Below are 14,177 nucleotides of genomic sequence, written 5' to 3' on the forward strand. Positions count from 1 at the left end.
ATTATCTATGACTACCTCTATACCTACCTAGGTGTTAGAAGAAATGACCGAGAAAATAATTAAACTTCTTTTAAAAATGCTAGGCCGGACGCGGTGGCTCACGCCTGTAATCCCAGCACTTCGGGAGGCCGAGATGGGTGGTTCACGAGGTCAAGAGATCGAGACCATCCTGGTCAACATGGTGAAACTCCGTCTCTACTAAAAGTACAAAAATTAGCTGGGCATGGTGGCGCACGCCTGTAGTCCCAGCTACTCGGGAGGCCGAGGCAGGAGAATTGCTTGAACCCAGGAGGCGGAGGTTGCGGTGAGCCGAGATCGCGCCATTGCACTCCAGCCTGGGTAACAAGAGTGAAACTCCGTCTCGAGAAAAAAAAAAAGCTATTTATTTTTCTTTAAATAAAAAGGGTGAGGGGCAAAAAGTGGACCATAAGATAGGGTGAGGCTTAAGTTCCTTACCTCTCTTCTTCGCCTTCTAAGAGTTTCCTGTAAGCACTGATTTCCATGTCCAGGGCTAACTTTACATCAAGAAGCTGTTCATAGTCATTCAGCTGTTGCTGCATCTGATCTCTTATTTCTGCCATCTCTCTCTCTTTGTCTGTCAGCATGCGACGAGAGTTGTCTTTTTCTTTAGCAAGCAAGTCCTCTAATTCTTGAATCCTTTCCAAACATGCTCTAGACTTAAGATACAAGGAAACACATTTACTTTCTAGGAACATTCCAACATTAGCACCAGGCAGCTATTTTAAACCATTTCCTAGACTGGAAAATAAGTACAACCCTATGGAATCTCTAACTCACTAGAACTGAAGAGATTTTAAGAAATTTAAACTCAAAATTCCTCAAATACAAAACACAGACCTCAGGAAAGTTTTGGCTAATAAAAGAATCAAAGATATATTCCCCAAATGTAAGTTCTATAAATATATGTATATTGTTTTCTGTACTTAGCCAAAAAAAGTTTAAGCTGTGGTTTTGGTAAAAGTCAAGTCTGACTCCCTTACAAAGCCTTTACTTCCAAAAGCATAAATTAAATAAAAAACTTAAAAAGATATAAACACTGACTGACAAAATAAACCTAAGAGTGGGTAAAAGTGTGTTTTAGCAGATTGCTAAGGAATATTCAGAAACCAAGGCAAAGGGACTCTGGTTACCATGTGGAAGGTACTACCTGATGTTCCTTTAGGATTGGTGGGCTATCTCATGCTCAGTTAGCACACAAAGGCCATATAATATAGGGCTGGGTGATAAAGTATCACTGTAAACATAGAAGCTATATATTTGGCATTAAAAAATTTAAAAATCACACATCCTCACCAGAAGTTCATCTTAGAAACCTTGTGGCTCACTGGGTAATTATTCTTCTGTGTTTCTCATGACAGAATTCATCTCAGTAGCCTCAGAAAGTGATAATCAACTCAAAAAGACTGATGGATAGCTTAGGCCTCAGAATCACAAGTACCCACAACAGAGTAGGAGAGGAAGGGCATCTAATGTGCAAAAACTATATCTAGAAGGCTAGAGATAAAAAGGAACTACCCAATACATAAAAACTATATTCTTGCTAATTAAATTTACTTCTCACAGTAGTATAGATTCAAAATTTTGAAACTGCTTTAACATATACTTGGGCTGAATAGATAAGTAAATGGATGATAAAAACTAGGTTTCTTACTCTCAGAAAAGTTATAGATATGTCAGAGAGGACACCAAATATGAATCCTGTGGTACTAGATTCAAGTCAGAGACATCTGTATAAATTCATGTTTACCTTAATATAAACACAAATGATTAGACAGAAAAACAGTTATAAATATGTGTGTACACTTGGGTTAGCATACATAAAATATTACCTACTTTTACTGGTGAGAGGGCTGAGAAGTAGTGACAACCCAGGACCAATGAGCACACTCAGTGACCAGATCTTAATTTCTATATACCATTCTCCAATAAGAACCAGAGCTCCTTGGAGAAATGAGTAAGTCTAGGATTGGGGCAGGGAAAACGCAAGATGGGCCTACAGCATGTTATAGTACCAGAAAGCAACAAAGTGCTCAAGAAGCAATGGGACACAGTGGCCAACCTGACAGAACTCCCAATGGCCAAAGGTGAAACAATCCAAGCCAAAAAGTAAATACTGCAGTATTAACTTACAACCCAAAGTATAAAGTAAATGCTTATGAGTCCATACTGACACAAACAAACAAATAAACAAACAAGGAATGGACAAATATTTACAAAAGAATGCCATTTAATAAATGTAGATCTCCCCACAGAATGTGGTGCTTAAGTCCTGCCCTTACCCTTGAGGGTGGGCTGAACTTAGTGACCTGCTTCCCATGAACAGTGTATGAAAAGGGAAAACTAGTAGTACTGTTGACAGTGGAGAAACATGGCAAACACTATCTTAAACCAAGCACCACCAGTGATGTCATATGGATATCACCTATGTGCAATCCCAGATATGATGCAACAAAACGGGCACCTAAAACCCCAAACCCCAGTCTAATCATGTGAAAAGCACCAGAGAAATCCAAATTGGGGGACAGTCTATAGGATACCTGAACAATCCTACTCAATATTCAAGCTCATAAAAAACAAGGAAAGCCCAAGAAAATGTCACAGACCAGGGGAGGCATGTGGCACCTGGAACAGAAAGAGGATAATAGAAAAACTGGTGAAATCCAAAGTCTGGAGTCTAGTTCACAGTAATTTATCAATGTCAGTTTCTTACTTTTGAAAAATACACTATGGTAACATAAGGATGCTAACAACAGGGGAAACTGGGTGAAGGAAAAACAGAACTATCTATGCTACTTTGCCAACTTTTCTGTATATCTAAAATTATGAAAAAATAACAAGGTTATTTAAAAAATAATCAGGAGTCACTCTGAACCTATTCGGGGGTAGAGGGGGTGCCTGGTTCACATGCAAACAAAAAAAATATATTTTTAAAGAAAAAATGACAATCAATTAATTAAATTACAGAGTAGTATATGACTTGACATTCTATTTAGACAGGCACTCCTCTTAAGATGGGTATTACAAAGGTAATGCCTGAACCTCAGAGAACTTGCATGTAACTGCATTTGCAAATATCATGCTATAAATGGAGAAATCCATTTCCCTGCTACCATGTTTTTTGTATTTTCTTTTCTCCAAAAGAAAAAAAAAAAGTCATGTAAGTTCAAAATGCCTCCCTTCAATCTCTTTGTTTTATTTCATATATCAGAGGTAGCAGACAGAATGAGCAAAAAAGGAGAGTTGACAAGAGATACAAACTACCCAAGATTCGAGGATAACCTGAGCCCAGATTTATAAACCCAGTAATGTCTCTGACTGCCTTTGATGTTGGAGAGCTGTTTAAGAGGGAGAAGTCGCCGGGCGCGGTGGCTCAAGCCTGTAATCCCAGCACTTTGGGAGGCCGAGGCGGGTGGATCACGAGGTCGAGAGTTCGAGACCATCCTGGTCGACATGGTGAAACCCCGTCTCTACTAAAAATACAAAAAAATCAGCTGGGCATGGTGACGTGTGCCTGTAATCCCAGCTACTCAGGAGGCTGAGGCAGGAGAATTGCCTGAACCCAGGAGGCGGAGGTTGCGGTGAGCCGAGATCGCGCCATTGCACTCCAGCCTGGGTAACAAGAGCGAAACTCCGTCTCAAAAAAAAAAAAAAAAAAAGAGGGAGAAGTCAAAATCTAGGTATAGAAGTTTTAAAGTTACTCTGAATCATTCTGCATTTTAAATAGAAATATTTAAATTCCATTTTCAGTCACTGCACTTACACTTGTGTAGTGAAACATAAGGAACACAGTATGAGAAGTTAGACCTAGATTCTCCTTTCTAATTCTGCCATTAACTACCTATGAGACTATAAGCAAGCTGCAATTAACCTCACTAAACCAGTTTCCACATAAGAAAATGAAGAGATCTAACTAACTAGATTATCTCTCAGATATTGCTTCCAACCCCAAATTTTATGACTTCTGATGATCTTAGGGTTTTTTAATTTTTTATAGTATGTAATGTAATTGTACTGGTTTATTAAGGTCTAGCTGCAACAAAAGTCTCCAGAATCCAGGTGTCAGAAAAACAAAAGTTAGAGTGTTTTTAAGTACCATGCTATACTCTCCTCTAAGGCAAGCAAGCGCTAACTGGCCCAAGTCAAAAATCTAGAAATGCTATCAACGATGTAAAATCTCTAATTCCAAAACATAACACTGCTACCATCTATATATTATTTAAATATATCTTCTAAAATCAGTATTTTAAAAGCCATGTCAATTTTAAGTGAAATTTAAGAAGTACTTCACCAACCTGAGTTATTTAACCAAAAGGAAATTCTTATGGCCCAATAGGCAGCATGATGAAACTGATATGACTCAGCAACAAACACTATTAAGATACACAACAGGGAAATATTAAAGAAGTAACATTTTTCTTTTTGATGATTTTTCTAAGGCTAAAATTTATCAACTAATAAAAATATTCCTCAAAATGTACTGTTTACCATAAAGTCTGTTACCAATAATGAATGGAGGAAAAGATTCACCCACAGACAGCGAAATTAAAAACTATTTTGGCTAAAGGGAAATGCTCTTCTTCTACTTACTAATGAGTTAGCTCCTGGAAACCCCCCGTTCCCTGCCTGACATTACTTAAAAACCACTAAGTTAAGATCAACAAAAACAATTGCAGCCAGGCGCTGTAACAAAAACAATTGCAGCTCACAGTTGTAATCCCAGCATTTTGGGAGGACGAAAAGGGAAGATCACCTGAGGTCAGGAGTTCCAGACCCGCCTGGCTAACATGGTGAAACATTGTTTCTACTAAAAATAAGAAAAATTAGCCGGGCATGGTGGCGCACACCTGTAATTCCAGCTACTCGGGAGGCTGAGGAAGGAGAATCATTTGAACCCAGGAAGCAAAGGTTGCATGCCACTGTGCTCCAGCTTAGGCAACAAGAACAAAATTCTGTCTTTAAAAAAAAAAAAGAAAACAAAACAAAACTTGCAAAAATGGGAATGCAATTAACAGGCAAACAGGGAAAAGGCTTAGATCTGGGTCAATAAGTTTCAGAGCTCACTGCTACTTATTAATAACACTAGACTACTCTCAGTTTCCTCATCCAAAGTACAATGAAGATCCACCACAAGAGAAGATCTGTACTAAGTAAATCAAACGGATTAAGCAACAGCCAAAAAAATAATAGTAAGAGTAGGAAAAAATAAAATAGAGAGACAGTAACTAGTATACAATTTGCTATTAGTAAATGGAAAATAGTAGTAAATGCCAACTCAGCCTAAGAACAGAGAGGCCCATTTTTAGAAAAGTACCTGTTAAGACAGTGATATAATCTGAATGTTTGTGTTCCCATAAAGTTCATGTCTAAATCCTAACTCTCAAGATGATGATATTAAGAGATGGGGCTTTTGTGTGGTAATCAGATCCTAAGACGAAAGCCCTAGTGATTGGGATTCATGCCCTTATAAAATAGGGCCAAGGGAGCTCATTCACCCTTCAACCGTGTGAGGACACAGCAAGAAGGCCCAATCTATAAATCAGGGAACAGCCTTCACCAGGCAGATACCCAATCTGCCAGTGTCTTGATCTTGCATTTCCCAGCCTCCGAAACAGAAATAATTTCCAATGTTTCTGTTGTTTGTAAGCTAGCAAGTCAATAGCAGTTTGTTATGGCAGCCCAAAAGGACTAAGACAGATGGTGCCATGGAAAAAAGATTATCTGTTAAATTTCTAAAAGTAAATCTTCTTTGAAGAGAATGAGGTATAAAAGAAAAAACTGAGAACCAGTAGAGAAACACATTTATCAGTCTGCAGCCTCTGGGCAAGTCATCAAACTCACCTAGATCTGTGGTTATACAGAATGAATTCAGGTGTTTCCAGCTCTACTGTTACATGAAAACCTTCAAAACACTATCAGCACAAAATAGGTTTAAAATAAGTTAAAAATTTCTGCTGTAAGTAACAAAGCACATGATAGACTATGTAAGGGATCCTATGTTAACTAAATTCTTTTTTATCACCCCATTTTATGTGACTCATTTTCTGCTTTAAGTTCCTGCAATAAATGTCATCAGTTTTATAATTAGAAACATTTTACTAAAAATGGTAAAAAGAAAAAGAAGAAAGAAAAGCCTCATCAAGAGTAAAGTGAAGTTTATTCTTATGTGGAAAATTCAAAACAAGATTTCCTCCCTTGAGGAAAACAGAAGCTGAAGTTATTTCCAAAATAATTAAGGTGATATGTAAATTGCTGAATCACTCTGAAGGCAATATATGAAGTATACATACTTTGTGTCCACACTGACATCACCCCAGGCTGAAAATGAGCTAAAGTAGTGCAGCACCTGAAGCACACCATCACGCCCTGGTAGATAGCCAGTCAACATAGCCAGCAATAATGCCATTTGTCGCTTAGGTGTACCAACAAATTAATGAGTCACTAAATTCTTATTGGAATATGCAAATTAAAGCTACTTCCCTGGATCCTAATTTTTTTTTTTTTTTTTTTTTTTTTTTTTGGAGACGGAGTTTCGCTCTTGTTACCCAGGCTGGAGTGCAATGGCGCGATCTCGGCTCACCACAACCTCCGCCTCCTGGGTTCAGGCAATTCTCCTGCCTCAGCCTCCTGAGTAGCTGGGATTACAGGAACATGCCACCATGCCCAGCTGATTTTTTGTATTTTCAGTAGAGACGGGGTTTCACCATGTCGACCAGGATGGTCTCAAACTCTCAACCTCGTGATCCACCCGCCTCGGCCTCCCAAAGTGCTGGGATTACAGGCTTGAGCCACCACGCCCAGCTTGGATCCTAATTATTAAACATTTTTTTTTTTTTTGAGACGGAGTTTCACGCTTCTTACCCAGGCTGGAGTGCAATGGTGCGATCTCGGCTCACCGCAACCTCCGCCTCCTGGGTTCAGGCAATTCTCCTGCCTCGGCCTCCTGAGTAGCTGGGATTACGGGCACGCACCACCATGCCCAGCTAATGTTGTGTATTTTTAGTAGAGATGGGGTTTCACCATGTTGACCAGGATGGTCTCGATCTTTTGATCTTGTGATCCACCCGCCTCGGCCTCCCAAAGTGCCGAGATTACAGGCTTGAGCCACCGCGTCCGGCAATTATTAAATACTTTAAGCACTAAACAACTTGTCTAGAAACACAAAGCATTCACCACTCACAAAGAATTTTTGCATGTCTTTCTTCATTTTGGTTTTCAAATGATATAAAAAAGTAATGTGTTGAGAATAACTCTGTAGAGATGAAGCTGTTAGAGAAGTCAAAAGACGTAGGTCCTAGGGTAAGTCCAGTGAATAAACTAGCAAGCTGCTTCCTCAAGGGCAAATCCCTTAGCTTTGTGTAATCTACTAATTAGGAATAATAGTATCTGCTCAAAGAATGTTTATGCAATGCAAAATGAACTAATCTAGAAAAGTACTGTGCAGACCAAAGCACAGGATAACATCATCCTCTGTGACAAACAGAGGGAGGAGGGACATCAGGCAGAGCAAAGCAGGTAGGTGCCCATGGTGAAGGTGGCCTTCAAGTCTAACTTCTTACAGAAAGATGTTTACTTACCTCTTTCTGTAGATTAGAAAGCTGAGATGAAAGGCTCTCAATTCTCATGCGGCTTTCCATCAGTTCTTCCCTGGCACTGTTGACAGTAGAAGTATTCATCTCTGATGACAGCCTGGCATTCTCAAGCTAAAAGAAGAAGCAAACCATAGTCAGTCTTATCTAGAGAACTGAAACAAACAAGGAAGCATGATTCACCTCAAGGTATTTCAAACCTAAGTCCTGCTGGTAACTGGTTGATGAAACACAGGAAAAGCATCATGAAGTTTGCTGACATGGTGTGAATGACCATAATTCTGTGTGACTTTTAGAGTCATTTCCTAAATAATGTGTGTTTTGTTTTTGTTTTTGTTTTTTTTGAGACGGAGTTTCGCTCTTGTTACCCAGGCTGGAGTGCAATGGCGTGATCTCAGCTCACCACAACCTCCACCTCCTGGGTTCAGGCAATTCTCCTGCCTCAGCCTCCTGAGTAGCTGGGATTACAGGAACGTGCCACCATGCCCAGCTAATTTTTTTTGTATTTTTAGTAGAGACGGGGTTTCACCATGTTGACCAGGATGGTCTCGATCTCTTGACCTTGTGATCCACCCGCCTCAGCCTCCCAAAGTGCTGGGATTACAGGCTTGAGCCACCGTGCCCGGCCAATAATGAGTTTTAAGAATGGTAATATACCTAGACCTTTAACCGAAGTTTATTACTTCAATATTTCATCTATTAAACCTTTAATGTCTAAGAGAACATTGATAAGGAGATTAGGCAGTAGCAACTTGACTTGGTGATGTTTGTAAGAAGGCAAACATCATGTATCACTAACCCACCAAATCCAATACAGAATATAAAGCAACAAGCAGAAAATACTAGTTTATAGATTAGGTCAAACCAGATAGAAATATTTCCATTCAAAGGCAAAAAAAAAAAAAAAAAAAATAGCTCCTTGAGTAAAATACAAATCCCGTAACACTACTGTGTATGTGTGTCTCAGGCACATGATCCTGTGACTCCTCCCTGGCTCCCTGTGAGGCCACAGTGTAACTCATCCTTACTTTAGTTCATTCACCGTCTAGCTCAATACATAATATTGGATAAATGTTATACAACTGAAGATACTGCTTGTAATAAGAGATCTTTCACCAATTACCAATTCATAGAATAGATAAGAAGCAACAAGAACAGTTTAAGGCCATACAATGAAAATTTTTAATAACTCTGACTCTAATACTAAGTCGGCCTCAAAAAAATCTTTTTAATCAAATCATATAACATTTAAAACGAGGTAAAATCATTTGCCAGGAAAGCCTGTATTAGTTGGTGATTTTTATGAATTCTTGCATGGTCTGCTAACGTAAGTGGGAAGTTTCTACAATTTTTTTAAAGTGAGTAATAGTGACAGAAGAAATACCAGAGACTTTTCATTTGGCCCTTGTGCAAAAAACCCCAATGTGTAGTAGCCACAATCTGTGCACAGTGATGATGTGAAAACTAGATCAAATGCAGCTGGACATTCATTTACTACTAAACGGATGTAGATGTTGGCACCATGATCAGTACTTGTTATTGGCAGAAAGGTATTTCATATGACTTGGGTTCAGCTCTGGCACAATACAAATGATCAGTAGGACAAAAAGACAAATCCTTACCTCTAATAAAATTGGAACAACCCTACATTTTTCCAGTAATTTTAGTAACATTTAGTTTATAGAAAACTGCATTTAAAAAAAAAAATCAGTTTTTCTATATATTTCATGGAGGCTAGTGGAATTGTTTTTAAAAAGAACAAGATAGCCGGGCGCGGTGGCTCAAGTCTGTAATCCCAGCACTTTGGGAGGCCGAGGCGGGTGGATCACGAGGTCGAGAGATCGAGACCAACCTGGTCAACATGGTGAAACCCCGTCTCTACTAAAAATACAAAAAAAAAATTAGCTGGGCATGGTGGTGCGTGCCTGTAATCCCAGCTACTCAGGAGGCGGAGGCAGGAGAATTGCCTGAACCCAGGAGGCGGAGGTTGTGGTGAGCCGAGATCGCGCCATTGCACTCCAGCCTGGGTAACAAGAGCGAAACTCCGTCTCAAAAAAAAAAAAAAAAAAGAACAAGATAAACATCAAGCCATGTTCTTCATGGGATCTGTGAAGTAATGATTTTAAGAGTTCAAAAGAATCTTCTGAAGAGAGAGCTCACTTTAGCATGGTAAGTCTGCTCCAGCTCTTCCTTATACAGCCTCACTTGGGCGTCATGTTGCTCTCTCATCTCATGAAGGGCTTGGGCCAGCTTGTACTCGTACTCAATCTGACGCCCAGAATCCACCTCTACCAAGCGTGTTTCATGTTTCCTTCTGGTCTCATTAATCTCCTGGGGAAAAAAGAAATAAAAAACATAAAGCCAAGTTATTTACTGTGGCTGCACTGGTACGGATCTGAGTGACATCACAGCCACCTGAAGTTTCACACACAAACCTCCTCCTGTTTGTCCTAAAGCAGTTATGTGAATAAACACTTTCTTGCCACTTAGTTTTCAGTTGAGAAGATATTTGAAATGAAACTAATGACAGAAGTCGTAGCATCTCAAGCCCTAGGAATTTCCTATTCCTTTTCAGGGGCATAGCTATTTATTTTTCTGAAGCCAAGGAAAGGCCTGGATGACCTACTAAACTACCATGCAATCAGGGATTTATAGACAATAAACTATACTAAACACTAAGCAAAAATTATTTTTCTAAATTGTTTCATAGATAATCCCTCTTTAAAAAAAAAACAAAGCACATGGAAAGGTAAACTTACCAGTCACGATAAATTTAAGTAAAAATTCATGTGTAATGTAACTATTTCCTTTTTCTTTCTTTGAGATGGGGTCTTAACTCTGTCACTCGCCCAGGCTGGAGTGCCGTGGCGTGATCCCAGCTTACTGCAACCTCCACCTCCCAGGTTCAAGCAATTCTCCTGTCTCAGCCTCTCTAGTAGCTGGGATTATAAGCACACACCACCACACCTGGCTAATTTTTGTATTTTTAGTAGAGATGGGATTTCCCCATGTTAGCCAGACTGGTCTCAAACTCCTGACCTCAGATGATCCACCTGACTTAGCTTTCCAAAGCGCTGGGATTACAAGAGTGAGCCACCACACCCGGCCATAAAACTATTTTCTTAGACATAATAACAGGCAGATCAAGCTAATTTATATGATTTCGTTTAAAAGCTGGTATTGCCGGGCACGGTGGCTCAAGTCTGTAATCCCAGCACTTTGGGAGGCCGAGGCAGGTGGATCACAAGGTCAAGAGATCGAGACCATCCTGGTCAACATGGTGAAACCCCTTCTCTACTAAAAATACAAAAAATGAGCTGGGCATGGTGGCGCATGCCTGTAATCCCAGCTACTCAGGAGGCTGAGGCGGGAGAATTGCCTGACCCCAGGGGGTGGAGGTTGCGGTGAGCCGAGATCACGCCATTGCACTCCAGCCTGGGTAACAAGAGCGAAACTCCGTCTCAAAAAAACAAAGTTGCTGTTTGTGTATGTTAGTGCATGTATTTTCCTGTGCATTTCTTCATCTTTCTCTTAGCCACTGCACAGGAGCATGCACTTGACAAAAATCAGAAAACCAAGTTCAAATTACAGTTCTGCTATCACCCTCCCAGAAATCATGTCTATTTCATGAAGCAAATAATACCTAAATCATAAAAACACTGAAAAGAGCAACTACTAATGGTTTGTCCTTCCTTTATCTACCTCCTCCTTCCTCTTTTTTCTCCTTCTTTTTCCCCCCAACTGTTCATAATAAGGAAGTTAGATATTATTGCTGAACATATACCATCAATGTAAAATAAAATTAGGCCAGCGTAGTGGTTCACACCTGTAATCCCAGCACTTTGGGAGGCTGAGGCGAGGAGTTTGAGGCCAGGAGTTTGAGACTTACGAAAAAAATACCAAAAAAAAAAAAAAAAAAAAAAAAAAAACTTACTTGTGAGGGTGTGAACCTGTAACCCCAGCTACTCAAGAAGCTGAGGCACAAGAATCACTTGAACCCAAAAGGCACAGGTTGCAGTGAGCCAACATCACAACACTGTGCTCCAGCCTGGGCAACAGAGTAAGACTCTGTCTCTTAAAAAAATAATAATAGGTGGCCGGGCGCGGTGGCTCAAGCCTGTAATCCCAGCACTTTGGGAGGCCGAGGCGGGTGGATCACGAGGTCGAGAGATCGAGACCATCCTGGTCAACATGGTGAAACCCCGTCTTTACTAAAAATACAAAAAATTAGCTGGGCATGGTGGCGCGTGCCTGTAATCCCAGCTACTCAGGAGGCTGAGGCAGGAGAATTGCCTGAACCCAGGAGGCGGAGGTTGCGGTGAGCCGAGATAGCGCCATTGCACTCCAGCCTGGGTAACAAGAGCGAAACTCCGTCTCAAAAAAAAAAAATAAATAAATAAAAATAATAATAATAATAATTAATTTTTTTTTTTTTTTTTTTTTTTTTAAAGTAGAAAAGGCCAGGCGCGGTGGCTCACGCCTAAATCCCAGCACTCTAGGAGGCCAAGGCGAAAGCATCACTTGAGTTCAGAAATTTGAGACCAGACTAGTCAAACTGGTCAAACCCTGTCTCTACCAAAAATACAAAACTTAGCCGGGTGTGGTGGTGCATGCCTTTAGTTCCTGCTACCCCGGAGGCTGAGGCAGGAGAATCGACTGAACCCAGGAGGTGAAGGTTGCAGTGAGCCAAGATCACACCACTACACTCCAGTCTGGGCAACAGAGTAGGACTCTCTCTCCAAAAACAATTAAAAAAAAAAAAAAAAAAAATTGCCGGGCGCGGTGGCTCAAGCCTGTAATCCCAGCACTTTGGGAGGCCGAGGCGGGTGGATCACGAGGTCGAGAGATCAAGACCATCCTAGTCAACATGGTGAAACCCCGTCTCTACTCAAAATACAAAAAATTAGCTGGGCATGGTGGCACGTGCCTGTAATCCCAGCTACTCAGGAGACTGAGGCAGGAGAATTGCCTGAACCCAGGAGGCGGAGGTTGCGGTGAGCCGAGATCGTGCCATCGCACTCCAGCCTGGGTAACAAGAGCGAAACTCCATCTCAAAAAAAAAAAAAAAAATTAAGAGGAATAACTTAAAATCCATTGAAAAAAAGGCAAAAGCCAAAAATTCAAAGATGTGACATAAACACTCTAAAATAAATATGTATACATACATACACACACACACACACACACACACACACACACACACGCACACACATATATATGTATACGTATATATATATAGTTTTTTTGAGATGGAGTCTCACTCTGTCACCAGGCTGGAGTGTGGTGAGATCTTGGTTCACTGCAACCACCGCCTCCTGGGTTCAAGCAATTCTCCTGCCTCAGCCTCCTGAGTAGCTGGGACTACAGGCTGTGCACCACCATGTCCAGCTAATGTTTGTATTTTTAGTATAGACAGGGTTTCACCATGTTGGCCAGGATAGTCTTCAACTCTTGACCTCGTGATCCACCTGCCTCAGCCTCCCAAAGTGCTGGGATTACAGTAGTGAGCCACCACGCCCAGCCTCTAAAAATAGTAAATGACTTTTTAATGATGTCATTTTTTATGTAGAACCAGTGGCCTGGCCACTAAAAAAATAAATCACAATTTTTTTTTTTTTTTGGCTTATCCACAGAAACCAGATCATTTTATTCATTTACTTGAATGTTTCCATTACATATTCATGAATACTTCAATTTCCATATGTATTTCATATCTATACCATTCAAATTAAATAATATACAAGTTATTGTGAATAATTATAAACATTTATTAAGCACCAAGAGTATACTGTGGTGGTTGCTATATGAAAACACAATTATCGATTTAGTATCCCTGCCATTGAGCTTACAATCTAAAATGAAATACAACAAGGCTATCAGCCTTCCTCAAAATGTCCTTAACTTAGAAATGGCTACTTTGGCAAATGAGTGAGGCAAAATGACCTACTATTCAAGTGCAGTGTTAATAAGGCTTTGAGTATGAGTCAAAGAATATTTTACTTGTACCCATTTTTCCTGATTGTATTATGCTTGTTAAGAAAAACAGTACTTAGAATTTTGGCATGAACAATGAATTATTTCAAATTGCCTTGTAGGACTTTAAACAAAGAGATGCTTACTGGCCTAAGTTTTCCAGCAGCCAGAGAAAGTCCCATTAAAAATATGAACTAGACCAAGTTTCTTTTTTAATCTACTTACACTTTTTCAACTTCTTCCTCTTCTCCTTATATGTAAGGGCTCCAATGATACTACTTATCAGGGAAGAAAGTACTGTATCTAGATAAACTACACTGAAGTATTAGAGGCTTAGCAAGTTGAACTTCTAGAAAATACTAATTCATATTTTAAAAGAGGACTGAGCAAAGACAGCAATGGAACCTCTGGCTACAGGAGATGCCTGGCTATGCCTGATATGTAAACAGACACAAGCAGTCGATAAAGCACAATTTTTATAAAACAATACAAAAGTGTAAGTGAATGTCATATAAAACTATCTGCTTTGGCCTGGGCGTGGTGGCTCACACCTGTAATCCCAGCACTTTGGGAGGCCAAGGTGGGCAGATAACCTGA

The 14,177-nt window shown here is 40.1% G+C and overlaps 1 protein-coding gene across 1 annotated transcript in view; it reads right to left on the reverse strand.

The window, feature by feature from the left end:
* Positions 1-14,177, reverse strand: part of LMNB1 (lamin B1) — a 62,359-nt gene that overhangs the window by 19,818 nt on the left and 28,364 nt on the right. Inside the window, exons 4-6 of the mRNA XM_039470832.2 lie at positions 9,768-9,938; positions 7,596-7,721; positions 457-677 (exon numbers count right to left, since the gene is read on the reverse strand). Of these exons, the coding sequence (XP_039326766.1) occupies positions 457-677; positions 7,596-7,721; positions 9,768-9,938 (518 nt within the window). The remainder of the gene's footprint in view (positions 1-456; positions 678-7,595; positions 7,722-9,767; positions 9,939-14,177) is intronic.

Source organism: Saimiri boliviensis, chromosome 1 (genome assembly GCF_048565385.1).
Source record: "Saimiri boliviensis isolate mSaiBol1 chromosome 1, mSaiBol1.pri, whole genome shotgun sequence".
Taxonomy (NCBI): Eukaryota; Metazoa; Chordata; class Mammalia; order Primates; family Cebidae; genus Saimiri; species Saimiri boliviensis.